The following is a 27,963-nucleotide window of genomic DNA, read 5'->3' on the forward strand; positions in this document are numbered from 1 at the left end:
AAGGATCTTAAAAATATAAACATGAAATAAGCAAAGATGTGGAAAAATACCACAATTATAAATGTACAATGAGTTGTAGAAGTTAAGTGTTTTATATATATATATATATATATATATATATATATATATATAAGGACATATATATACAGTGGGGGAAAAAAGTATTTAGTCAGCCACCAATTGTGCAAGTCCTCCCACTTAAAAAGACGAGAGGCCTGTAATTTTCTTCATATGTTCACGTCAACTATGACAGACAAAATGAGAAAAAAAATCCAGAAAATCACATTGTAGGATTTTTAATGAATTTATTTGCAAATTATGGTGGAAAATAAGTATTTGGTCACCTACAAACAAGCAAGATTTCTGGCTCTCACAGACCTGTAACTGCTTCTTTAAGAGGCTCCTCTGTCCTTCACTCGTTACCTGTATTAATGGCACCTGTTTGAACTTGTTATCAGTATAAAAGACACCTGTCCACAACCTCAAACAGTCGCACTCCAAACTCCACTATGGCCAAGACCAACGAGCTGTCAAAGGACACCAGAAACAAAATTGTAGACCTGCACCAGGCTGGGAAGACTGAATCTGCAATAGGTAAGCAGCTTGGTTTGAAGAAATCAACTGTGGGAGCAATTATTAGGAAATGGAAGACATACAAGACCACTGATAATCTCCCTCGATCTGGGGCTCCACGCAAGATCTCACCCCGTGGGGTCAAAATGATCACAAGAACAGTGAGCAAAAATCCCAGAACCACACGGAGGGACCTAGAGAATGACCTGCAGAGAGCTGGGACCAAAGTAACAAAGCCTACCATCAGCAAGGGCATTGAAGATGAAACGTGGCTGGGTCTTTCAGCATGACAATGATCCCAAACACACCGCCCGGGCAACAAAGGAGTGGCTTCGTAAGAAACATTTCAAGGTCCTGGAGTGGCCTAGCCAGTCTCCAGATCTCAACCCCAAAATCTTTGGAGGGAGTTGAAAGTCAGTGTTGCCCAGCGACAGCCCCAAAACATCACTGCTCTAGAGGAGATCTGCATGGAGGAATGGGCCAAAATACCAGCAACAGTGTGTGAAAACCTTGTGAAGACTTACAGAAAATGTTTGACCTGTGTCATTGCCAACAAAGGGTATATAACAAAGTATTGAGATAAACTTTTGTTATTGACCAAATACTTATTTTCCACCATAATTTGCAAATAAATTCATTAAAAATCCTACAATGTGATTTTCTGGATTTCTTTTCTCATTTTGTCTGTCATAGTTGAAGTGAACATATGAAGAAAATTACAGGCCTCTCATCTTTTTAAGTGGGAGAACTTGCACAATTGGTGGCTGACTAAATACTTTTTTCCCCCACTGTATGTATATATATATATATATATACACACACATATATATTATTTTTATTTTTTTTACAGTATATAACCATGGGTCGTATTCATTGGTGCACACCATAGAAAAACGTTTTGCAATGGAAAATGAAAAGGTAGTGCCTCCCTGTTTCAGTCCGTTGTCTTCTTTCAAAGACGTCGGTGCCTAATTAATACAATCCTGGTTTGTCTAGGAACTGTCATTGTCTCTTCTCCTTCATCTGCAGTTAACTTGTTCTCAACTTGCCTACCTGGTTAAATAAAGGTGAAATAAAATAAAAAATAAATATGAGTGTTAGCTGTGTTGCTGGCGATATCAATATACAATAGAACAGGGAATCCAAGCCCAGTCAGTCCCCATTCAGGTCCTGTAATGACTGTCTCATATTACTTCTCCAGTCCACTGTCTGATAGATAGGCAGATCTAATGCCCTTTTGATGATGCTCCAAGCTGGTCTCATCTGAGACAGTTGTTGGTTTCTCTTTCTATAGGGGCAGCCTGGTTGGTTCCTGGTGGTTTGACTCCTCTAGGGGGCAGCCTGGTTGGTTCCTGGTGGTTTGTCCTCCTCTATGGGGCAGCCTGGTTGGTTCCTGGTGGTTTGTCCTCCTCTATGGGGCAGCCTGGTTGGTTCCTGGTGGTTTGACTCCTCTATGGGGCAGCCTGGTTGGTTCCTGGTGGTTTGACTCCTCTAGGGGCAGCCTGGTTGGTTCCTGGTGGTTTGTCCTCCTCTAGGGGCAGCCTGGTTGGTTCCTGGTGGTTTGTCCTCCTCTATGGGGCAGCCTGGTTGGTTCCTGGTGGTTTGACTCCTCTATGGGGCAGCCTGGTTGGTTCCTGGTGGTTTGACTCCTCTAGGGGCAGCCTGGTTGGTTCCTGGTGGTTTGACTCCTCTAGGGGCAGCCTGGTTGGTTCCTGGTGGTTTGACTCCTCTAGGGGCAGCCTGGTTGGTTCCTGGTGGTTTGACTCCTCTATGGGGCAGCCTGGTTGGTTCCTGGTTGTTTGACTCCTCTAGGGGCAGCCTGGTTGGTTCCTGGTGGTTTGACTCCTCTATGGGGCAGCCTGGTTGGTTCCTGGTTGTTTGACTCCTCTATGGGGCAGCCTGGTTGGTTCCTGGTTGTTTGACTCCTCTATGGGGCAGCCTGGTTGGTTCCTGGTTGTTTGACTCTTCTATGGGGCAGCCTGGTTGGTTCCTGGTGGTTTGTCCTCCTCTATGGGGCAGCCTGGTTGGTTCCTGGTGGTGTGTCCTCCTCTATGGGGCAGCCTGGTTGGTTCCTGATGGTTTGACTCCTCTATAGGGGCAGCCTGGTTGGTTCCTGGTGGTTTGACTCCTCTATGGGGCAGTCTGGTTGGTTCCTGGTGGTTTGACTCCTCTATGGGGCAGCCTGGTTGGTTCCTGGTGGTTTGACTCCTCTAGGGGCAGCCTGGTTGGTTCCTGGTGGTTTGACTCCTCTATGGGGCAGCCTGGTTGGTTCCTGGTGGTTTGACTCCTCTAGGGGCAGCCTGGATGCTTCTCTGGTCACCCAATCCAGGCATGGAATAGAATCATTGAGCCAGGCATGACTATATAGCGGTCCATGATCTTTTGTGTCCATGACTCCACTGGTCTTTCATAGTGTGTATGTGTGCGTGTGTCTTTCCTTCCTTCCTTCCCTAGGATGTGTGTGTGTCCTCCACCGAGCCAGAGTGTAAACAAAGAGGGTACCACACATTTCCAGTAGGTATATGACTTCCCAGTGTCTTCCTCAGACACTTCAAATAGCTCTAATATATTACACTTTCAGTATGCTTTATCCAGCCTCACACAGCAGTGAGTCCACACAGAGCTTCTGTTGGTATATCATCTAGTATGTCCACAACACTGATGTTTTACTGGTACTTTGTCTCTATAGTCACAATACAGTCTTTATCCGCAACCCCAGGTGGAGCAGACCGTGCCCCAACAGTAAGTCATAGCGTTAGGGAGTGGTCTGTCTATAGCAGGGAGCTGGTAGGGCTGCCGGGTAGGGGGGGGCTGTGGCTCTGGTGGCTGTGGCCCTGGCTGTGTGTAGGGCTGTAGCTCTGGCTGTGTCTCAGGGGCAGCAGGTCGTAGTGGCTGGGGATGTGGCTGTTCCTGGGGAGGTCGTACGGGTTCTGAGGGCACGTGGGAACCACCACACCATTACAGCCCTGGAGAACACTCACCTTGGGTTCTAAAGGGAGGATGGAGAGATAGGGGGATGGAGGGATAGAGATGGAGGGATAGAGATAGGGGGATGGAGGGATAGAGATAGAGGGATAGAGATAGGGGGATGGAGGGATAGAGATAGGGGGATGGAGGGATAGAGATAGGGGGATGGAGGGATAGAGATAGGGGGATGGAGGGATATAGATAGGGGGATGGAGGGATAGAGATAGGGGGATGGAGGGATAGAGATAGGGGGATGGAGGGATAGAGATAGAGGGATAGAGATAGAGGGATGGAGGGATAGAGATTGGGGATTGAGGGATATAGATAGGGGGATGGAGGGATATAGATAGGGAGTTGAAGGGATAGAGATAGGGGGATGGAGGGATATAGATAGGGGGATGGAGGGATATAGATAGGGGGATGGAGGGATAGAGATAGGGGGATGGAGGGATGAAGAGATAGGGGGATGGAGGGATAGAGATGGAGGGATAGAGATGGAGGGATAGAGATAGAGGGATGGAGGGATAGAGATAGGGGGATGGAGGGATAGAGATAGGGGGATGGAGGGATAGAGATAGGGGGATGGAGGGATAGAGATGGAGGGATAGAGATGGAGGGATAGAGATAGAGGGATGGAGGGATAGAGATAGGGGGATGGAGGGATAGAGATAGGGGGATGGAGGGATATAGATAGGGGGATGGAGGGATAGAGATAGGGGGATGGAGGGATAGAGATAGGGGGATGGAGGGATAGAGATAGGGGGATGGAGGGATATAGATAGGGGGATGGAGGGATAGAGATAGGGGGATGGAGGGATAGAGATAGGGGGATGGAGGGATATAGATAGGGGGATGGAGGGATAGAGATAGAGGGATGGAGGGATAGAGATAGAGGGATGGAGGGATGAAGAGAGATAGGTTTGAACTTTTCTGACTAATCAAAGTGATCATTCAAACACTTCATACAAGTGCCCTCCACAATAACCCCCTTAAACAGAGACAACAGACAGAGACAGAGACAACAGACAGAGACAACAGACAGAGACAACAGACTGACAACAGACAGAGACTGAGACAACAGACAGAGACAGAGACAACAGACAGAGACAACAGAGACAACAGACAGACAACAGACAGAGACTGAGACAACAGACAGAGACTGAGACAACAGACAGAGACAACAGACAGAGACAGAGACAACAGAAAGAGACAACAGACAGAGACAACAGAGACAACAGACAGAGACAACAGACAGAGACTGAGACAACAGGCAGAGACAACAGACAGAGACTGAGACAACAGACAGAGACAACAGACAGAGACAACAGACAGAGACAACAGACAGAGACAGAGACAACAGAAAGAGACAACAGACAGAGACAACAGAGACAACAGACAGAGACAACAGGCATAGACAACAGACAGAGACAACAGACAGAGACAACAGACAGAGACTGAGACAACAGACAGAGACAACAGAAAGAGACAACAGACAGAGACAACAGACAGAGACAACAGACAGAGACAACAGACAGAGACTGAGACAACAGACAGAGACAACAGACAGAGACAACAGACAGAGACAACAGACAGAGACAACAGACAGAGACAACAGAGAGAGACTTATATTTCCCTCACTAACTGTAAACATCAGCTATCTGAGCAGCTAACCGATCGCTGCAGCTGTACTTAGCCCATCTGTAAATAGCCCATCCAATCTACCTACCTCATCCCCATATTGTTTTTATTTACTTTTCTGCTCTTTTGCACACCAGTATCTCTACTTGCACATCATCATCTGCTCATCTATCACTCCAGTGTTAATTTGCTAAATTGTAATTACGTCGCTACTATGGCCTATTTATTGCCTTACCTCCTCACGCCATTTGCACACACTGTATATAGACGTTCTTTTTTTCTATGTGTTATTGACTTGTTACTTCCATGTGTAACTCTGTGTTGTTGTATGTGTCAGACTGCTTTGCTTTATCTTGGCCAGGTCGCAGTTGTAAATGAGAACTTGTTCTCAACTGGCCAACCTGGTTAAATAAAGGTGAAATAAAACAACATTTAAAACAGACAACAGACTGAGAGCCAGTCAGTTACACAGAAAAACAAATTCATCTTCCTCATGATGTCATCTTCTCCAGAACTAAGGGGATGTCGATGGCCCTACATCCCCCGTAACTCACCAACGTCATAGACGTTCTTGCTGGCGGTGGTGGTGACTATAGCAGAGGAGCAGTAGGACATCTCCATAACTATATATCTATAACTCACCAACGTCATAGACGTTCTTGCTGGCGGTGGTGGTGACTATAGCAGAGGAGCAGTAGGACATCTACATAACTATATATCTATAACTCACCAACGTCATAGACGTTCTTGCTGGCGGTGGTGGTGACTATAGCAGAGGAGCAGTAGGACATCTACATAACTATATATCTATAACTCACCAACGTCATAGACGTTCTTGCTGGCGGTGGTGGTGACTATAGCAGAGGAGCAGTAGGACATCTACATAACTATATATCTATAACTCACCAACGTCATAGACGTTCTTGCTGGCGGTGGTGGTGACTATAGCAGAGGAGCAGTAGGACATCTCCATAACTATATATCTATAACTCACCAACGTCATAGACGTTCTTGCTGGCGGTGGTGGTGACTATAGCAGAGGAGCAGTAGGACATCTACATAACTATATATCTATAACTCACCAACGTCATAGACGTTCTTGCTGGCGGTGGTGGTGACTATAGCAGAGGAGCAGTAGGACATCTACATAACTATATATCTATAACTCACCAACGTCATAGACGTTCTTGCTGGCGGTGTTGGTGACTATAGCAGAGGAGCAGTAGGACATCTCGTGGTGGACAGGACTCTTCATCTCTACATAGCTGCTCTCTGAGTGTTTACAGGCCACGGCCACGGCCAGCGGGTCATTGATGGTGGCGTAGGGGTTCTCACTGTTCAGAGAGCAGGTGCTGGACAGGGAACCCTTCATGTAGTCTGACAAAGACAAATAACAAACTGAGAAGCAGGAAGACAAGAACACCTTTACCAAGGTAAAGGTATCTGTCAGCCTTTCAATCCATTCATCATATCAACATTGGGAAACAAATATAACATAAGATTACAATTCTACCCCAGGAGGTAAGACAAGTGAAAACTATTATCACTGACAACCTGTAGAAAAACAATTCAAAACAGAGTACAGGATAAATGACACAGGACACAACATTCACAGCATTAGTAGCATATCACAGTATAAAGCATTTAAATCCAAAAGAACTGAGTTTGTTTATGGGGTGTTGTGTTAGTTAGAGACTGGAGCAGAGAGGAGAGAGGAGAGGAGGAGAGGAGGAGAGGACCAGAGAGGACCAGAGAGGAGTGTGTTAGTTAGAGACTGGAGCAGAGAGGAGAGAGGAGAGAGGAGTGAGGAGAGGAGGAGAGAGGAGTGTGTTAGTTAGAGACTGGAGGAGAGAGGAGAGGAGGAGAGAGGAGTGTGTTAGTTAGAGACTGGAGCAGAGAGGAGAGAGGAGAGAGGAGAGAGGAGAGAGGAAAGAGGAGTGTGTTAGTTAGAGACTGGAGGAGAGAGGAGAGAGGAGTGTGTTAGTTAGAGACTGGAGCAGAGGAGGAGAGAGGAGTGTGTTAGTTAGAGACTGGAGCAGAGGAGGAGAGAGGAGTGTGTTAGACCATCAGGAGGAAGGAACACACACAGAGGAGGAGGAGATCACAGGCGTGCCCTGTGGAGAGAGAGACACAAGAGGTCAAAACACACACAGAGGTTCATACACATCAGTTCATACACATCAGTTCATACACATCAGTTTATACACAAAGCAGAGTGTGTGAGCGGTGTTGAGTGGTCTGAAATCCCACTCACCGCTTTTCAGAGCAGTGCACGTGCAACGCTCCGGCGCTCCACGTCCTTTCCAACCGCTCTGCTAGCCAAAAAACTAGCTGCTCCAAATTCCCTACATTCATTAAAATCACCATTTAACCAACCATCTATTGTTGTGACTACCTGGACCTACCATTTAACCAACACCCATCTATTGTTGTGACTACCTGGACCTACCATTTAACCAACACCCATCTATTGTTATGACTACCTGGACCTACCATTTAACCAACACCCATCTATTGTTGTGACTACCTGGACCTACCATTTAACCAACACCCATCTATTGTTGTGACTACCTGGACCTACCATTTAACCATCACATCTAGCCACTGGGATTTTTGCCCATTCTTCAAGGCAAAACTGCTCCGGCTCCTTCAAGTTGGATGGGTTCTGCTGGTGTACAGCAATCTTTAAGTCATACCACAGATTCTCAATTGGATTGAGGTCTGGGCTTTGACTAGGCCATTCCAAGACATTTAAATGTTTCCCCTTAAACCACTCGAGTGTTGCTTTAGCAATATGCTTAGGGTCATTGTCCTGCTGGAAGGTGAACCTCTGTCCCAGTCTCAAATCTCTGGAAGACTGAAACAGGTTTCCCTCAAGAATTTCCCTGTATTTAGCGCCATCCACCATTCCTTCAATCCTGACCAGTTTCCCAGTCCCTGCCGATGAAAAACATCCTCACAGCATGATGCTGCCACCACCATGCTTCACTGTGGGGATGGTTTTCTTGGGGTGATGTGGGGTGTTGGTTTTTCGCCAGACATAGCGTTTTCCTTGATGGCCAAAAAGCTCAATTCTAGTCTCATCTGACCAGAGTACCTTCTTCCATATGTTTGGGGAGTCTCCCACATGTCTTTTGGCGAAACACCAAACGTGTTTGCTTATTTTCTTCTTTAAGCAATGGCTTTTTTCTGGCCACTCTTCCGTAAAGCCCAGCTCTGTGGAGTGTACGGCTGGTCCTATGAACAGATACTCCAATCTCCGCTGTGGAGCTTTGCAGCTCCTTCAGGGTAATCTTTGGTCTCTTTGTTGCCTCTCTGATTAATGCCCTCCTTGCCTGGTCCGTGAGTTTTGGTGGGCGGCCCTCTCTTGGCAGGTTTGTTGTGGTGCCATATTCTTTCAATTTTTTAATAAGGGATTTAATGGTGCTCCGTGGGATGTTCAAAGTTTCTGATATTTTTTTATAACCCAACCCTGATCTGTACTTCTCCACAACTTTGTCCCTGACCTGTTTGGAGAACTCCTTGGTTTTCATGGTGTCGCTTGCTTGATGGTGCCCCTTGGTCTTCATGGTGCCGCTTGCTTGGTGGTGCCCCTTGCTTAGTGGTGTTGCAGACTCTGGGTCCTTTCAGAACAGGTGTATATGTATATATATATATATATATATATATATATATACTGAGATCATGTGACAGATCATGTGACAGATTGCACACCGGTGGACTTTATTTAACTAATTATGTGGCTTCTGAAGGTAATTGATTGCATCAGATCTTATTTAGGGGCTTCACAGCAGAGGGGGTGAATACATAGGCATGCACCACTTTTCTGTTTTTATTCATTTTAAACATTTTTACAACCTGTAATTTTTTTCATTTGACTATTTTGTGTATGTCCATTACATGAAGTCCAAATAAAAATCTATTTAAATTACAGGTTGTAATGCAACAACATAGGAAAAATGCCAAGGGGGATGAATACTTTAGCAAGGCACTGTAGGCAGCAGCCTCTCTGAGTTAGTGATGTTTAGCAGCCTGATGGCCTTGAGATAGAAGCTGTTCTTCAGTCTCTCCGTCCCAGCTTTGACACTCCTGTACTGACCTCGCCTTCTGGATGGTAGCGGTGTGAACAGGAAGTGTCAACAGGAAGGGTTTTGGGTGACAAGCCAAATTTCTTCAGCCTCCTGAGGTTGAAGAGGTGCTGTTGCGCCTTCTTCACCACACTGTCAGTGTGGGTGGGCCATTTCTGTTTGTCTGTGATGTGTACGCCGAGGAACTTAAAACTTTCCACCTCCACTACTGTCCCGTCGATGTGGATAGGGGGGGTGCTCCCTCTGCTGTTTCCTGAAGTCCACGATCATCTCCTTTGTTTTGTTGATGTTGAGTGACAGGTTGTTTTCCTGACACCACACTCCAAGGCCCTCACCTCCTCCCTGTAGGCCGTCTCGTCGTTGTTGGTAATCAAGCCTACTACTGTTGTGTCGTCTGCAAACTTGATGATTGAGTTGGAGGCGTGCATGGCCACGCAGTCATGGGTGAACAGGGAGACAGGAGGGGGCTGAGCACGCACCTTTGTGGGGCCCCAGTGTTGAGGGACAACGAAGTGGAGATGTTGTTTCCTACCTTCACCACCTGGGGGCGGCCCGTCAGGAAGTTCAGGACCCAATTCCACAGGGCGGGGTTGAGACCCAGGGCCTCCAGCTTGATGATGAGCTTGGAGAGTACTATGGTGTTGAATGCTGAGCTGTAGTCAATGAACTGCATTCATACATAGGTATTCCTCTTGTCCAGTGGGATAGGGCAGTGTGTATATATATACAGTACCAGTCAAAAGTTTGGACACACCTACTCATTCCAGGGTTTTTCTATATTTTTACTATTTTTTTCATTGTAGAATAATAGTGAAGAAATCCAAACTATGAAATAACACATATGGAATCATGTAGTAACCAAAAAAGGGTTAAACAAATCAAAATATATTTTAGATTTTAGATTCTTCAAAGTAGCCACCCTTTGCCTTGATGACAGCTTTGCACACTCTTGGCATTCTCTCAACCAGCTTCATGAGGCAAATGCATTTCAATTAAAAGGTGTGCCTTGTTATAAGTTAATTTGTGGAATTTCTTTCCTTCTTAAAGTAATGATGCTTTCATTTCTCTTTGCTTATTTGAGCTGTTCTTGCGATAATATGGACTTGGTATTTTACCAAATAAGGCTATCTTCTGTATACCACCCCTACCTTGTCACAACACAACTGAATGGCTTAAACGCATTAAGACATGAAGGTCAGTCAATTTGGAAAATTTCAAGAACTTTGAAAGTTTCTTCAAGTGCAGTCGCAAAAACCATCAAGCGCTATGATGAAACTGACTCTCATGAGGACCGCCACAGGAAAGGAAGACCCAGAGTAACCTCTGCTGTAGAGGATAAGTTCATTAGCGTTACCAGCCTCAGAAATTGCAGCCCAAATAAATGCTTCACAGAGTTCAGTAACAGACACGTGTCAACATCAACTGTTCAGAGGAGACTGCGTGAATCAGGCCTTCATGGTCGATTTGCTGCAAAGAGACCACTACTAAAGGACACCAATAAGAAGAAGAGACTTGTTTGTGCCAAGAAACACAAGCAATGGACATTAGACCAGTGAGAATCTGTCTTTTGGTCTGATGTGTCCAAATTTAAGATTTTTGGTTCCAACCGCTGTGTCTTTGTGAGACGCAGAGTAGGTGAACGGACGATCTCCGCATGTGTGGTTCCCACCATGAAGCATGGAGGGGAAGGTGTGATGGTGCTTTGCTGGTGACACTGTCTGTGATTTATTTAAAATTCAAGGCACACTTAACCAGTATGGATAAAACAGCGATATGTCATCACATCTGGTTTGCGCTTAGTGGGACTGTCATTTGTTTTTCAACAGGACAATGATCCAACACACCTCCAGGCTGTGTTAGGGCTATTTTACCAAGAAGGAGAGTGATGGAATGCTGCATCAGCTGATTTGGCCTCCACAATCACCTGACCTCAACCCAATTGAGATGGTTTGGGATGAGCTGGACCGCAGAGTGAAGGAAAAGCAGCCAACAAGTGATCAGCATATGTGGGAACTCCTTCAAGACTGTTGGAAAAGCATTCCAGGGGAAGCTGGTTGAGAGAATGCCAGAGTGTGCAAAACTGTCAACAAGGCAAAGAGTGGCTACTTTAAAGATTCTCAAATATAAAATAAATATAGACTTGTTTAACACTTTTTTTGGTTACTACATGATTCCATATGTGTTATTTCATAGTTTGCATTTCTTCACTATTATTCAACAATGTAGAAAATAGTAAAAATAAAGAAAAACTCTTGAATGAGTAGGTGTGTCCAAACTTTTGACTGGTACTATAGTTATCTACCTACCTCGTTCCTTTTTGTTAGCATGTGCACACAGTACACCATCATGCTTTCAGGATTAGGTGTCTTTTCAGATTCCACGTGATTCTTTAGTTGTGGACACTACATCACCACACTCCCTCTCTTGCTCTTGGTTCCTTCTCGTCTTTGTAAGTCACCTTGATTTAACACCTGTGTGTTTTATCAGTTTCTTTATGAAAATATTTAGTGAACTCCATGACAGTAGCTAAAGCAAGGGGCTATAGCAGCACACAAGTAGACTATACAGATGCATGCTGGGACAGGCATGACCTGAGCTTCTCACTCCGCTAATCCCGCCGCTACTCGCTACTCCCTCCGCTACTCACTACTCCCTCCGCTACTCGCTACTCCCTCCGCTACTCGCTACTCCCTCCGCTACTCACTACTCCCTCCGCTTCTCCCTCCGCTACTCGCTCGCTACTCCCTCCGCTTCTCCCTCCGCTACTCCCTCCGCTACTCGCTCGCTACTCCCTCCGCTTCTCCCTCCGCTTCTCCCTCCGCTTCTCCCTCCGCTACTCCCCCCGCTTCTCCCTCCGCTACTCCCTCCGCTACTCCCTCCGCTACTCGCTCGCTACTCCCTCCGCTACTCCCTCCGCTACCCGCTACTCCCTCCGCTACTCGCTACTCCCTCCGCTACTCACTACTCCCTCCGCTTCTCCCTCCGCTACTCCCTCCGCTACTCCCTCCGCTACTCCCTCCGCTTCACGCTCCGCTACTCCCTCCGCTACTCCCTCCGCTACTCCCTCCGCTTCACGCTCCGCTACTCCCTCCGCTACTCCCTCCGCTACCCGCTACTCCCTCCGCTACTCCCTCCGCTACCCGCTACTCCCTCCGCTACCCGCTACTCCCTCCGCTATTCGCTACTCCCTCCGCTACTCCCTCCGCTTCTCCCTCCGCTACTCCCTCCGCTACTCCCTCCGCTACTCCCTCCGCTACTCCCTCCGCTACTCGCACCGCTACTCCCTCCGCTACTCCCTCCGCTACTCGCTCCGCTACTCCCTCCGCTACTCCCTCCGCTACACCCTCCGCTACTCCCTCCGCTACTCCCTCCGCTACACCCTCCGCTACTCCCTCCGCTACTCCCTCCGCTACTCCCCCCGCTACTCCCTCCGCTTCTCCCTCCGCTTCACGCTCCGCTACTCCCCCCGCTACTCCCTCCGCTACTCCCTCCGCTACTCCCTCCGCTACACCCTCCGCTACTCCCTCCGCTACTCCCTCCGCTACACCCTCCGCTACTCCCTCCGCTACTCCCTCCGCTACTCCCTCCGCTACTCCCCCCGCTACTCCCTCCGCTTCACGCTCCGCTACTCCCTCCGCTACTCCCTCCGCTACTCCCTCCGCTACTCCCTCCGCTACTCCCTCCGCTTCACGCTCCGCTACTTCCCCCGCTACTCCCCCCGCTACTCCCTCCGCTACTCCCTCCGCTACTCGCTCCGCTACTCCCTCCGCTACTCCCTCCGCTACTCCCTCCGCTTCACGCTCCGCTACTCCCTCCGCTACTCCCTTCGCTTCACGCTCCGCTACTCCCCCCGCTACTCCCTCCGCTTCACGCTCCGCTACTCCCCCCGCTACTCCCTCCGCTACTCCCTCCGCTACTCCCTCTGACACAAACACACGCACAGCACACATGCAGTCACACACTACAGTGCAGGAAAGTCTTTGGGTAACACAGACAACCACTCTGTTATATGAGATGGTCCTCTTCCTAATAAGGACGTAGTGGAGTCTCATACTCTACCTCTGTAGTACTGTTCATGGTAGGAGCTGTAGCGTCTGTCTACACGGTACACACCTACAGAGATGTTAAATGGAAGGGTTAAGAGCCTGTCTACACGGTACACACCTACAGAGATGTTAAATGGAAGGGTTAAGAGCCTGTCTACACAGTACACACCTACAGAGATGTTAAAGGGGACAGGTTAAGAGTCTGTCTACATGGTACACACCTACAGAGATGTTAAAGGGGACAGATTAAGAGCCTGTCTACACGGTACACACCTACAGAGATGTTAAATGGAAGGATTAAGAGTCTGTCTACATGGTACACACCTACAGAGATGTTAAAGGGGACAGGTTAAGAGTCTGTCTACATGGTACACACCTACAGAGATGTTAAATGGACAGAACTATTTTACCCGACGAAACTAAACAATCCCAAATCAATTTGTATTTACAATGGGTTTATAAGGGAGTCATCAGACATACCCAGTTCATCGAGGTTATAGTAGGCTGTCCACTCTGGAGCACTATTCCTGTTTAACCTCTTGTCCTTCACCTGGGAAGGAAACACATACAGACAGACTGAGGACCACAGGAAGAGTAGCTGCTGAGGACCCCAGGAAGAGTAGCTGCTGCACGTGGAACAGCTAATGAGGACCACAGGAAGAGTAGCTGCTGCACGTGGAACAGCTAATGAGGACCACAGGAAGAGTAGCTGCTGCACGTGGAACAGCTAATGAGGACCACAGGAAGAGTAGCTGCTGCACGTGGAACAGCTAATGAGGACCACAGGAAGAGTAGCTGCTGCACGTGGAACAGCTAATGAGGACCACAGGAAGAGTAGCTGCTGCACGTGGAACAGCTAATGAGGACCACAGGAAGAGTAGCTGCTGCACATGGAACAGCTAATGAGGACCACAGGAAGAGTAGCTGCTACACGTGGAACAGCTAATGAGGACCACAGGAAGAGTAGCTGCTGCACGTGGAACAGCTAATGAGGACCACAGGAAGAGTAGCTGCTGCACGTGGAACAGCTAATGAGGACCACAGGAAGAGTAGCTGCTGCACGTGGAACAACTAATGAGGACCACAGGAAGAGTACCTGCTACATGTGGAACAACTAATGAGGACCACAGGAAGAGTAGCTGCTACATGTGGAACAACTAATGAGGACCACAGGAAGAGTAGCTGCTACATGTGGAACAACTAATGAGGATGTGGAACCTCCCTGTGGCTCAGTTGGTAGAGCATGGTGTTTGCGATGGTGTTTGCAACGCCAGGGTTGTGGGTTCGATTCCCACGGGAGGCCAGTACGGGGGGGAAAAAATGTATGAAATTAATTGAAATGTATGCATTCACTACTGTAAGTCGCTCTGGATAAGAGCGTCTGCTAAATGACTAAAATGTAAAAATGAGGACCACAGGAAGAGTAGCTGCTGCACGTGGAACAACTAATGAGGACCACAGGAAGAGTAGCTGATACATGTGGAACAACTAATGAGGACCACAGGAAGAGTAGCTGATACATGTGGAACAACTAATGAGGACCACAGGAAGAGTAGCTGCTGCACGTGGAAAAACACAAAGAACTGACAAATAAAATACATGTTTTTTGGAGAATGCCAATGTACAGGTAACTGCCAGAATAATGGAAACACTTGAGTAAATGAGAGATACAAAGTATATTGAAAGCAGGTGCTTCCACACAGGTGTGGTTGCTGATTTAATGAAGCAATTAACATAGTAATGGTAGCTTTTTGCTTCCCCATACAATGACAATGCCCCATACACATGTCACGATTGGTCACTGAATGGTTTGATGAGTATGAAAACGATGTAAACCAGATGCCATGGCCGTTTCAGTCACCAGATCTGAACCCAACTGAACACTTCTGGGAGATTGTGGAGCGGCGCCTGAGACAGTGTTTTCCACCACCATCAACAAAACACCAAACGATTGAATTTCTGGTGGAAGACTGGTGTCACATCCCTCCAATAGAGTTCCAGAATCTATGCCAAGGTGCATTGAAGCTGTCCTGTCTGCTCGTGGTGAAAACTATTAAGACATTTTTATGTTGTTTTCTTTATTTTGACAGTTGCCTGTATGTACTCTTAGCATAAATACAGTTAAGGTTCGTTGCCACCCACCTTGGCCCTTCTGGTCTTCTTGTCAGGCTTGGCGTAGTGGCCAGCGTAGGTACATGCTCCCAGAGTGTGGTAGGAGGGGTTAGTGAAACAACGACTGATGTTGCTGTTGGTAGGAGATGAGTCTAGAGAGGAGAACAAGCCTGTACACTGAAGCCCTGCTCACCACGGAAACATCAGCTTATAGCATAGGACTGTACACACACACTCACAGTCACATGGGCGAGCACGCAAGCAAAATCAAAAACACACAGCTCCATCAGGAAATGTTCAATACAAAGCTGTTAAAAACAGAGGTTTCATCAGAAAGCTGAGTTTGCTGAGAACAAAAACAGCAAGAGAGAGGAGGATCTAGCTGGAAAGAGAGTTCAGTTAGATCACCCCTGAATTTAGTTAGATCACCCCTGAATTTAGTTAGATCACCCCTGAATTTAGTTAGATCACCCCCGAATTTAGTTAGATCACCCCCGAATTTAGTTAGATCACCCCTGAATTTAGTTAGATCACCCCTGAATTTAGTTAGATCACCCCTGAATTTAGTTAGATCACCCCTGAATTTAGTTAGATCACCCCTGAATTTAGTTAGATCACCCCCGAATTTAGTTAGATCACCCCTGAATTTAGTTAGATCACCCCCGAATTTAGTTAGATCACCCCTGAATTTAGTTAGATCACCCCTGAATTTAGTTAGATCACCCCTGAATTTAGTTAGATCACCCCTGAATTTAGTTAGATCACCCCCGAATTTAGTTAGATCACCCCCAAATTTAGTTAGATCACCCCTGAATTTAGTTAGATCACCCCTGAATTTAGTTAGATCACCCCCGAATTTAGTTAGATCACCCCTGAATTTAGTTAGATCACCCCCAAATTTAGTTAGATCACCCCCGAATTTAGTTAGATCATCCCTGAATTTAGTTAGATCACCAATGAATTTAGTTAGATCACCCCTGACTTTAGTTAGATCACCCCCGAATTTAGTTAGATCACCCCCGAATTTAGTTAGATCACCCCTGAATTTAGTTAGATCACCCCCGAATTGAGTCAGATCACCCCCGAATTGAGTTAGATCACCCCTGAATTTAGTTAGATCACCCCTGAATTTAGTTAGATCACCCCTGAATTTAGTTAGATCACCCCTGAATTCAGTTAGATCACCCCTGAATTTAGTTAGATCACCCCTGAATTTAGTTAGATCACCCCTGAATTTAGTTAGATCACCCCCGAATTTAGTCAGATCACCCCTGAATTTAGTTAGATCACCCCCGAATTTAGTCAGATCACCCCCGAATTTAGTTAGATCACCCCTGAATTTAGTTAGATCACCCCTGAATTTAGTTAGATCACCCCTGAATTTAGTTAGATCACCCCTGAATTTAGTTAGATCACCCCTGAATTTAGTTAGATCACCCCTGAATTTAGTTAGATCACCCCTGAATTTAGTTAGATCACCCCCGAATTTAGTTAGATCACCCCTGAATTTAGTTAGATCACCCCTGAATTTAGTTAGATCACCCCTGAATTTAGTTAGATCACCCCTGAATTTAGTTAGATCACCCCTGAATTTAGTTAGATCACCCCCGAATTTAGTTAGATCACCCCTGAATTTAGTTAGATCACCCCTGAATTTAGTTAGATCACCCCTGAATTTAGTTAGATCACCCCTGACTTTAGTTAGATCACCCCCGAATTTAGTTAGATCACCCCCGAATTTAGTTAGATCACCCCTGAATTTAGTTAGATCACCCCCGAATTGAGTCAGATCACCCCCGAATTTAGTTAGATCACCCCCGAATTTAGTTAGATCACCCCTGAATTTAGTTAGATCACCCCCGAATTGAGTCAGATCACCCCCGAATTTAGTTAGATCACCCCCGAATTTAGTTAGATCACCCCTGAAATGAGTTAGATCACCCCCGATTTCAGTCAGATCACCCCGAGTGCTGTGGAGAGAGTCCACACTGTAAAGAGACAGTGCTGTGGAGAGAGTCCACACTGTAAAGAGACAGTCCTGTGGAGAGAATCCACACTGTAAAGAGACAGTCCTGTGGAGAGAGTCCACACTGTAAAGAGACAGTCCTGTGGAGAGAATCCACACTGTAAAGAGACAGTCCTGTGGAGAGAGTCCACACTGTAAAGAGACAGTGCTGTGGAGAGAGTCCACACTGTAAAGAGACAGTCCTGTGGAGAGAATCCACACTGTAAAGAGACAGTCCTGTGGAGAGAGTCCACACTGTAAAGAGACAGTCCTGTGGAGAGAATCCACACTGTAAAGAGACAGTCCTGTGGAGAGAATCCACACTGTAAAGACACAGTCCTGTGGATAAAGTCTTAACAAAACTATAGTAAACATTTGTAAACCCCTGACTGACTTAGTTAACGTGACTAAGTGGTACAGTCCGGAGCGTCTCACCAGAGAGGGAGTGACCCTGACTGACTTAGTTAACGTGACTAAGTGGTACAGTCCGGAGCGTCTCACCAGAGAGGGAGTGACCCTGACTGACTTAGTTAACGTGACTAAGTGGTACAGTCCGGAGCGTCTCACCAGAGAGGGAGTGACCCTGACTGACTTAGTTAACGTGACTAAGTGGTACAGTCCGGAGCGTCTCACCAGAGAGGGAGTGACCCTGACTGACTTAGTTAACGTGACTAAGTGGTACAGTCCGGAGCGTCTCACCAGAGAGGGAGTGACCCTGACTGACTTAGTTAACGTGACTAAGTGGTACAGTCCGGAGCGTCTCACCAGAGAGGGAGTAAACCTGACTGACTTAGTTAACGTGACTAAGTGGTACAGTCCGGAGCGTCTCACCAGAGAGGGAGTGACCCTGACTGACTTAGTTAACGTGACTAAGTGGTACAGTCCGGAGCGTCTCACCAGAGAGGGAGTGACCCTGACTGACTTAGTTAACGTGACTAAGTGGTACAGTCCGGAGCGTCTCACCAGAGAGGGAGTAAACCTGACTGACTTAGTTAACGTGACTAAGTGGTACAGTCCGGAGCGTCTCACCAGAGAGGGAGTGACCCTGACTGACTTAGTTAACGTGACTAAGTGGTACAGTCCGGAGCGTCTCACCAGAGAGGGAGTGACCCTGACTGACTTAGTTAACGTGACTAAGTGGTACAGTCCGGAGCGTCTCACCAGAGAGGGACTGACCCTGACTGACTTAGTTAACGTGACTAAGTGGTACAGTCCGGAGCGTCTCACCAGAGAGGGAGTAACCCTGACTGCTGATCCTCAGGGCAGGGCTGTAGGACACACTGGGCATGTGCTGCCCTCCTTTCTCTCTCTGGTGATGCCGCCACCACACCACCACCCCCAACACGGTCATGATGAAGAGGAGGAGGAAGATGATGCCCATGACAGCCCCCGCTGACTGGCGCTCTGATGCCAAGGCCGGGCTGATCTTAGTGTAAGGATTCAGCTCCTCCATCATCAGGGCAGCTGGAATAGAGAGGGGGGGGGACATATTTATATAAACACACAAACATTAACACAAACACAGATCATCATTAATACACACAGAAACACCAGACCTGGATCGAATACATACTGTAATAAACACCAGACCTGGATCGAATACATACTGTAATAAACACCAGACCTGGATCGAATACATACTGTAATAAACACCAGACCTGGATCGAATACATACTGTAATAAACACCAGACCTGGATCGAATACATACTGTAATAAACACCAGACCTGGATCGAATACATACTGTAATAAACACCAGACCTGGATCGAATACATACTGTAATAAACACCAGACCTGGATCGAATACATACTGTAATAAACACCAGACCTGGACAGACAGACAGACAGACAGACAGACAGACAGACAGACAGACACAGCCACACACACACACACACACACACACACACACACACACACACATACACACACACACACACACACACACACACACACACACACACACACACACACACACACACACACTGACCCTGGTCACAGCGGATGCCTTTGTATCCGATGCTGCAGTAGCAGGTTCCAGTCACATAGTCACAGGTGGCGTTGTTCAAACACACACACAGCTGCTGACAGCCGTAGCCAAACGTACCGGGACGACACTCTGAGAGGAACAGGAAGAGTTAGTACACAATATATACACACTACATACATACAATTACTGCTCAGTTGAAAGAAGTGGGGAACGACTGAGATGCAGACACACACACGCACGCACACACACACACACACACACACACACACACACACACACACACACACACACACACACACACACAGTTATGGTTGGGATGGACTCACTGAGTTCACAGCTGTGTCCGATGAATCCGGTCCGACAGGAGCACTGACCAGTGATGTGGTCACAGTCCGCTCCGTTCTGACACCGACACACCTCGGAGCAGTCGGTACCAAAGAACCCTGAACTACAACCTGGAGGAAAGAGACACACACGTCACACACACCTCCGTACACACACTTCTGTAGACACACAACCCGCACAGTCTGCATCGAAGAAATCTGACCCACAGCCTGACGATATAAACTATGACACACACTGCCATAACATCATGTCATGACAGTGATCTACCACTAGGTGGTGTATGTCTGTAGTTGATGTCATGACAGTGATCTACCACTAGGTGGTGTATGTCTGTAGTTCATGTCATAACAGTGATCTACCACTAGGTGGTGTATGTCTGTAGTTCATGTCATGACAGTGATCTACCACTAGGTGGTGTATGTCATGACAGTGATCTACCACTAGGTGGTGTATGTCATGACAGTGATCTACCACTAGGTGGTGTATGTCTGTAGTTCATGTCATGACAGTGATCTACCACTAGGTGGTGTATGTCTGTAGTTCATGTCATGACAGTGATCTACCACTAGGTGGTGTATGTCATGACAGTGATCTACCACTAGGTGGTGTATGTCATGACAGTGATCTACCACTAGGTGGTGTATGTCATGACAGTGATCTACCACTAGGTGGTGTATGTCATGACAGTGATCTAACACTAGGTGGTGTATGTCTGTAGTTCATGTCATGACAGTGATCTACCACTAGGTGGTGTATGTCATGACAGTGATCTACCACTAGGTGGTGTATGGCTGTAGTTCATGTCATGACAGTGATCTACCACTAGGTGGTGTATGTCATGACAGTGATCTACCACTAGGTGGTGTATGTATGTAGTTCATGTCATGACAATGATCTACCACTAGGTGGTGTATATCATGACAGTGATCTACCACTAGGTGGTGTATGTCTGTAGTTCATGTCATGACAGTGATCTACCACTAGGTGGTGGATGTCTGTAGTTCCTGTCATGACAGTGATCTACCACTAGGTGGTGTATGTCATGACAGTGATCTACCACTAGGTGGTGTATGTCATGACAGTGATCTACCACTAGGTGGTGATGTAGGTCTATGTTGACTCACGTTGTGTACAGTACAGTCCGCTCCACCCTGCGCTGCAGCTACACTGTCCGTCTGTAGCGATGCACTGAGCCCCATTGTGACAGTTACAGGTATGGATGCAGTCTGGACCCCACGTACCCTGAGGACACACTGTAGACAACACACACTGTTAGACTTTGATACACACACCTCACACAGTCAGACTCTACAACACACACACACACACACACACACACACACACACACACACACACACACACACACACACACCACTCTCTACCTCTCATGTCTAATAACACACCAACTAACAACCTCATGCTGTATGTCTCTCGTGACCATAGCCCATCTCTGACTGAATATTAATGATTACGTTTCATCAAAAAAGTGGGCTGGAGAAGTAGCAGTGCATCCATCTATCCGCTATCTAGCCTTAAATAACCCGTCTCCATCTCTAAGGCAGGAATACTGTGAGTACTACAGTACATCAGAGGACAGTCTGGAATACAGTGAGTACTACAGTACATCAGAGGACAGTCTGGAATACAGTGAGTACTACAGTAGATCAGAGGACAGTCTGGAATACAGTGAGTACTACAGTAGATCAGAGGACAGTCAGGAATACAGTGAGTACTACAGTAGATCAGAGGACAGTCTGGAATACGGTGAGTACTACAGTAGATCAGAGGACAGTCTGGAATACAGTGAGTACTACAGTACATCAGAGGACAGTCTGGAATACAGTGAGTACTACAGTAGATCAGAGGACAGTCTGGAATACAGTGAGTACTACAGTACATCAGAGGACAGTCTGGAATACAGTGAGTACTACAGTACATCAGAGGACAGTCTGGAATACAGTGAGTACTACAGTAGATCACAGGACAGTCAGTCTGGGTTGATGTCCTGGATCTGGTGTATACAGAGTGGATTGTTATCATATTGATTTTTTTATCTACATCATGATTACAATGGTTAATACAATACAGAGAGAGAGAGAGAGAGAGAGAGAGAGAGAGAGAGAGAGACAGAGACAGAGACAGTGAGAGAAAGAGAGAGACAGAGAGACAGAGAGAGAGAGAGAGAGAAAGAGAGAGATAGATAGAGCGAGAGAGAGAGAGAGAGAGAGAGAGAGAGACAGAGACAGAGACAGAGACAGCGAGAGAAAGAGAGAGAGAGAGAGACAGAGAGAGAGAGAGAAAGAGAGAGATAGATAGAGTGAGAGAGAGAGAGAGAGAGATAGATAGAGCGAGAGAGCGAGAGAGAGAGACAGAGACAGCGAGAGAGCGAGAGAGAGAGAGACAGAGACAGCGAGAGAGAGAGAAAGAGAGAGAGACAGAGAGAGCGAGAGAGAGAGAAAGAGAGAGAGACAGAGAGAGCGAGAGAGAGAGACAGAGAGAGCGAGAGAGAGAGACAGAGAGAGCGAGAGAGACAGCGAGAGAGAGAAAAAGAGAGAGAGACAGAGAGAGCGAGAGAGAGAGAGCGAGAGAGAGAAAGAGAGAAAGAGAGAGAGGGAGAGAGAGAGAAAAGGAGACAGAAAGTAAAGAGAGAGTACGTAAGAAGAGTAAAGACAGTAAAGTGGTAGCGTTGTGAACAGGGAGCTCCTACCCTTAGAGCAGTCCTCTCCGATCCATCCTGGGTAACACTGACAGGAGCCATCGATGGGGTTACAGGTCCCATTGTTACTACACATACACAGCTCTGCACAGCCCTTCCCATACCTGCCACTGGGACACACTGACACACACACACACACACACACACACACACACACACACACACACACACACACACACACACACACACACACACACACACACACACACACACACATGATAGTGAAACATCCTCCACCTATTGAAACCATGTCTCCTCTCTCTCCATCACAGGGGCCGAAAGTAGCTTCCCACCCATACAATATACAGCGTTCTGAACAGATATACAGCGTTCTGAACAGATATACAGCGTTCTGAACAGATATACAGCGTTCTGAACAGATATACAGCGTTCTGAACAGATATACAGCGTTCTGAACAGATATACAGCGTTCTGAACAGATATACAGTGTTCTGAACAGATATACAGTGTTCTGAACAGATATACAGCGTTCTGAACAGATATACAGTGTTCTGAACAGATATACAGTGTTCTGAACAGATATACAGCATTCTGAACAGATATACAGCATTCTGAACAGATATACAGTGTTCTGAACAGATATACAGCGTTCTGAACAGATATACAGCGTTCTGAACAGATATACAGCGTTCTGAAAAGATATACAGCGTTCTGAACAGATATACAGCGTTCTGAACAGATATACAGCGTTCTGAACAGATATACAGCGTTCTGAACAGATATACAGCGTTCTGAACAGATATACAGTGTTCTGAACAGATATACAGCGTTCTGAAAAGGAGAGCAGTTCAATTGTTGTGAAGAAGGTTTCAGGGCGCCCAAGAAAGTCCAGCAAGCGCCAGGACTGTCTCCTAAAGTTGATTCAGTTGCGGGATCGGGGCACCACCAGTACAGAGCTTGCTCAGGAATGACAGCAGGCAGGTGTGAGTGCATCTGCACGCACAGTGAGGCGAAGACTTTTGGAGGATGGCCTGGTGTCAAGAAGGGCAGCAAAGAAGCCACTTCTCTCCGGGAAAAACATCAGGGACAGACTGATATTCTGCAAAAGGTACAGGGATTGGACTGCTGAGGACTGGGGTAAAGTCATTTTCTCTGATGAATCCTCCGGAAAAAAGCTTGTCCGGAGAAGACAAGGTGAACGCTACCATCAGTCCTGTGTCATGCCAACAGTAAAGCATCCTGAGACCATTCATGTGTGGGGTTGCTTCTCAGCCAAGGGAGTGGGCTCACTCCCAATTTTGCCTAAGAACACAGCCATGAATAAAGAATGGTACCAACACATCCTCCGAGAGCAACTTCTCCCAACCATCCAGGAACAGTTTGGTGACGAACAATGCCTTTTCCAGCGTGATGGAGCACCTTGCCATAAGGCAAAAGTGATAACTAAGTGGCTCGGGGAACAAAACATCGATATTTTGGGTCCATGGCCAGAAAACTCCCCAGACCTTAATCCCATTGAGAACTTGTGGTCAATCCTCAAGAGGCAGGTGGACAAACAAAACCTCACAAATTCTGACAAACTCCAAGCATTGATTATGCAAGAATGGGCTGCCATCAGTCAGGATGTGGCCCAGAAGTTAATTGACAGCATGCCAGGGCGGATTGCAGAGGTCTTGAAAAAGAAGGGTCAACACTGCAAATATTGACTCTTCGCATCAACATCGTGTAATTGTCAATAAAAGCCTTTGACACTAATGAAATGCTTTTAATTATACTTCAGTATTCCATAGTAACATCTGACAAAAATATCTAAAGACACTGAAGCAGCAAACTTTGTAGAAATTAATATTTGTGTAATTCTGAAAACGTTTGGCCACGACTGTACAGTATATCCAAACCATGATCAACCTTACATCAGAGAAGATGTAGTTCTGTGTGGCGTCAGCAACACCAAGGTCGTGGATGTGGGTTAAATTCCCACAGGTCTCCCACACACACGTAAAGGTTAAACAAACATCCTGGTAAATTACATCCACTGACTGTTACTGCACGTTTTTGTTGACAGAGGCGTCTGTTAAGTGCTATATAAATAAAAAGATATTGAAGAGGAGGAGGTCATGCTGGCGTATATAAAGGGTTCATTTCTAATCCTCTAAAGAAGGGGAGCTAGTGTGCTTCCTAAATGGCACCCTATTCCCTATATAGTGCATTACTTTCGACCAGAGCTTTATGGGCCCTGGGACTCAGCCAGTGATTTATTGAGCTTCTCCAATGATCCGTCTGTCCAGCCTGCAGTGCAGAGTAGAATGGTTAATGTAGGATAGCGTAGGGCCAGCATTAACACTGCAGCTTGACTGTGCATTTTTAATGACAATTAATATTTCACCTGCCCCCCACTGTCCTCTCTTTCATCTAGAATTCCATTTGGACCCAACAGAACCTTGGAACAGAACCTTGGGCAGGCTATTCTTTCCCCAGGAATTAACAGTGTTTTAACCTGCCAGAGGGGGGGGGGGGGGGGAACCACACAAGGACAGGGACTCTGTTAGAACAAACTGATAAATGAATCTGAATGTTGAAAGAAAAGTGTATTTCGGTAGAGAAAAGAGGAGGACGAGGTGGAGGTGGATAAGGTCAGAGGAGGAGGAGGAAGAAGAGAGGAAATTCTAACTGCTATCAAGGATATTTGGACTTTTCATTTCTTTCTCCTCTTACTCTTCATTAGTTCTATTTCAATGGGTTTAGCTGCTATCTTCCTTTGAAGGGCTCTTCACTAGTTCTATTTCAATGGGTTTAGCTACTATCTTCCTCTGAAGGGCTCTTCACTAGTTCTATTTCAATGGGTTTAGCTGCTATCTTCCTTTGAAGGGCCTTTCACTAATTCTATTTCAATGGGTTTAGCTACTATCTTCCTCTGAAGGGCTCTTCACTAGTTCTATTTCAATGGGTTTAGCTACTATCTTCCTCTGAAGGGCTCTTCACTAGTTCTATTTCAATGGGTTTAGCAACTATCTTCCTCTGAAGGGCACTTCACTAGTTCTATTTCAATGGGTTTAGCTACTATCTTCCTCTGAAGGGCTCTTCACTAGTTCTATTTCAATGGGTTTAGCTACTATCTTCCTCTGAAGAGCTCTTCACTAGTTCTATTTCAATGGGTTTAGCTACTATCTTCCTCTGAAGGGAACTTCACTAGTTCTATTTCAATGGGTTTAGCTACTATCTTCCTCTGAAGAGCTCTTCACTAGTTCTATTTCAATGGGTTTAGCTACTATCTTCCTCTGAAGGGCTCTTCACTAGTTCTATTTCAATGGGTTTAGCTACTATCTTCCTCTGAAGAGCTCTTCACTAGTTCTATTTCAATGGGTTTAGCTGCTATCTTCCTCTGAAGGGCCCTTCACTAATTATATTTCAATGGGTTTAGCTGCTATCTTCCTCTGAAGGGAACTTCACTAGTTCTATTTCAATGGGTTTAGCTACTATCTTCCTCTGAAGGGCTCTTCACTAGTTCTATTTCAATGGGTTTAGCTACTATCTTCCTCTGAAGGGCTCTACACTAGTTATATTTCAATGGGTTTAGCTACTATCTTCCTCTGAAGGGCTCTTCACTAGTTCTATTTCAATGGGTTTAGCTACTATCTTCCTCTGAAGAGCTCTTCACTAGTTCTATTTCAATGGGTTTAGTTACTATCTTCCTCTGAAGGGCTCTTCACTAGTTCTATTTCAATGGGTTTAGTTACTATCTTCCTCTGAAGGGCTCTACACTAGTTATATTTCAATGGGTTTAGCTACTATCTTCCTCTGAAGGGCTCTACACTAGTTATATTTCAAGCCCCTCAAACATGATCTTGTATCTGCATGTGATCATTAGATTTAAACCCACAATTAATTTCAAACTTTCATACTTCAACAGAAAGATTAGAACGTCGCAAAAGGTCTTGTATCGGACGAGAGACCACCGACGTAGACCTAAAAAGCCAAACATTTTCAGAGAGCAACTGCCCAGTGACCGAACTAGCCCGTTAATTAAGGTCTTCTTGACAAACGAGCACCATTTATAAAAGCCCTATTTTAAATAGTAGTCCTTATATTTATGAGACAGCGCTGGGAAGGGTGATGACACAACCCCTCTGGTAATTTAATAGGATCTCTAGGGCTGGAAAGGGCATGAAAGGGAATTCTATATCTGCCCATTGCCTCTTTCTAATCCATTTCTCATTTTATTATTAGGAAAAGTAATATGTATTTTAAATCTGGATGAGACTTTATAGAGTTTATAGAGGAGGAGTCTACTGTGGTGAGGAGGAGGAGTCTACCGTGGTGAGGAGGAGGAGTCTACCGTGGTGAGGAGGAGGAGTCTACCGTGGTGAGGAGGAGGAGTCTACCGTGGTGAGGAGGAGGAGTCTACTGTGGTGAGGAGGAGGAGTCTACTGTGGTGAGGAGGAGGAGTCTACCGTGGTGAGGAGGAGGAGTCTACTGTGGTGAGGAGGTGGTGTCTACCGTGGTGAGGAGGAGGAGTGTAGTGTGGTGAGGAGGAGGAGTCTACCGTGGTGAGGAGGAGGAGTCTATCGTGGTGAGGAGGAGGAGTCTACCGTGGTGAGGAGGAGGAGTCTACCGTGGTGAGGAGGAGGAGTCTACCGTGGTGAGGAGGAGGAGTCTACCGTGGTGAGGAGGAGGAGCCTACCGTGGTGAGGAGGAGGAGTCTACTGTGGTGAGGAGGAGGAGTCTACCGTGGTGAGGAGGAGGAGTCTACCGTGGTGAGGAGGAGGAGTCTACCGTGGCGAGGAGGAGGAGTCTACCGTGGCGAGGAGGAGGAGTCTACCGTGGTGAGGAGGAGGAGTCTACTGTGGTGAGGAGGAGGAGTCTACCGTGGTGAGGAGGAGGAGTCTACCGTGGCGAGGAGGAGGAGTCTACCGTGGCGAGGAGGAGGAGTCTACCGTGGCGAGGAGGAGGAGTCTACTGTGTACGGAAGCGACTTCACCATTCAGTTTCTGGATTCAGGATTCACTCAAACATCATTTTAAGCTTAATTTTACTATTGACAGTTACAGCTGATTTTGGGATTGTATCGATTCGCTCTCCTTAAATATAAGTCATCTGATTTATTCGTTTAAGTCTCTGAATTGTTTAATCAAACTTTTCACCACCAGCTCCTGATATCAGGGCATAAAAACTCCAATCTGTCTCCTGAATTAGCCTAGTTTTCCCTGGCTGAACTATGCTAGTTTTTGTCCTCATTGTCAAACGTCCTAAATAATGCACCCTCAACTTCAAAAGTAAAAAACTACAATCATATAACTAAGAAATCTGATGGAAAAAAACGTTAAAATGATGTATTGTTTAATTGTTTTGTTGAATAGTCACGACAGGTTCGTGGTATCTGTCGTAAGACGACGGCGGAGGCGAAGGACATCATTGTCCAAGTTCAGTTTTGAGATTCACCGGCGCCATTAGCGTAGGGTCAGCTGGACGTTTCTGACTGGTTCTGCTTGTAACTGTGACAACGGGCAGCCACTCCCGTCTTGG

The 27,963-nt window shown here is 46.4% G+C and overlaps 2 protein-coding genes across 2 annotated transcripts in view; both read right to left on the bottom strand.

Moving 5' to 3' along the window:
* Positions 1-1,408: 1,408 nt before the first annotated feature.
* Positions 1,409-5,864, bottom strand: LOC115166744 (multiple epidermal growth factor-like domains protein 10). Its single transcript, XM_029720503.1, has 2 exons — positions 5,733-5,864; positions 1,409-3,562 (listed from the first exon to the last, which is right to left on the bottom strand). Exons 1-2 carry the CDS (start codon positions 5,827-5,829, stop codon positions 3,345-3,347), a joined length of 315 nt encoding a protein of 104 aa, XP_029576363.1. The 5' UTR covers positions 5,830-5,864; the 3' UTR covers positions 1,409-3,344.
* A 121-nt stretch (positions 5,865-5,985) lies between these two features.
* LOC115167416 (multiple epidermal growth factor-like domains protein 11) overlaps positions 5,986-27,963 on the bottom strand; it is a 268,878-nt gene continuing 246,900 nt past the window's right edge. The window contains exons 12-22 of the mRNA XM_029721821.1: positions 22,471-22,599; positions 20,887-21,015; positions 19,744-19,872; positions 19,418-19,546; positions 18,657-18,893; positions 15,455-15,576; positions 13,793-13,862; positions 13,326-13,379; positions 6,349-6,555; positions 6,173-6,208; positions 5,986-6,032 (exon numbers count right to left, since the gene is read on the bottom strand). Coding sequence (XP_029577681.1) covers positions 5,986-6,032; positions 6,173-6,208; positions 6,349-6,555; positions 13,326-13,379; positions 13,793-13,862; positions 15,455-15,576; positions 18,657-18,893; positions 19,418-19,546; positions 19,744-19,872; positions 20,887-21,015; positions 22,471-22,599 — 1,289 coding nt within the window. The remainder of the gene's footprint in view (positions 6,033-6,172; positions 6,209-6,348; positions 6,556-13,325; positions 13,380-13,792; positions 13,863-15,454; positions 15,577-18,656; positions 18,894-19,417; positions 19,547-19,743; positions 19,873-20,886; positions 21,016-22,470; positions 22,600-27,963) is intronic.

Source organism: Salmo trutta, chromosome 29 (assembly GCF_901001165.1).
Source record: "Salmo trutta chromosome 29, fSalTru1.1, whole genome shotgun sequence".
Classification (NCBI taxonomy): Eukaryota; Metazoa; Chordata; class Actinopteri; order Salmoniformes; family Salmonidae; genus Salmo; species Salmo trutta.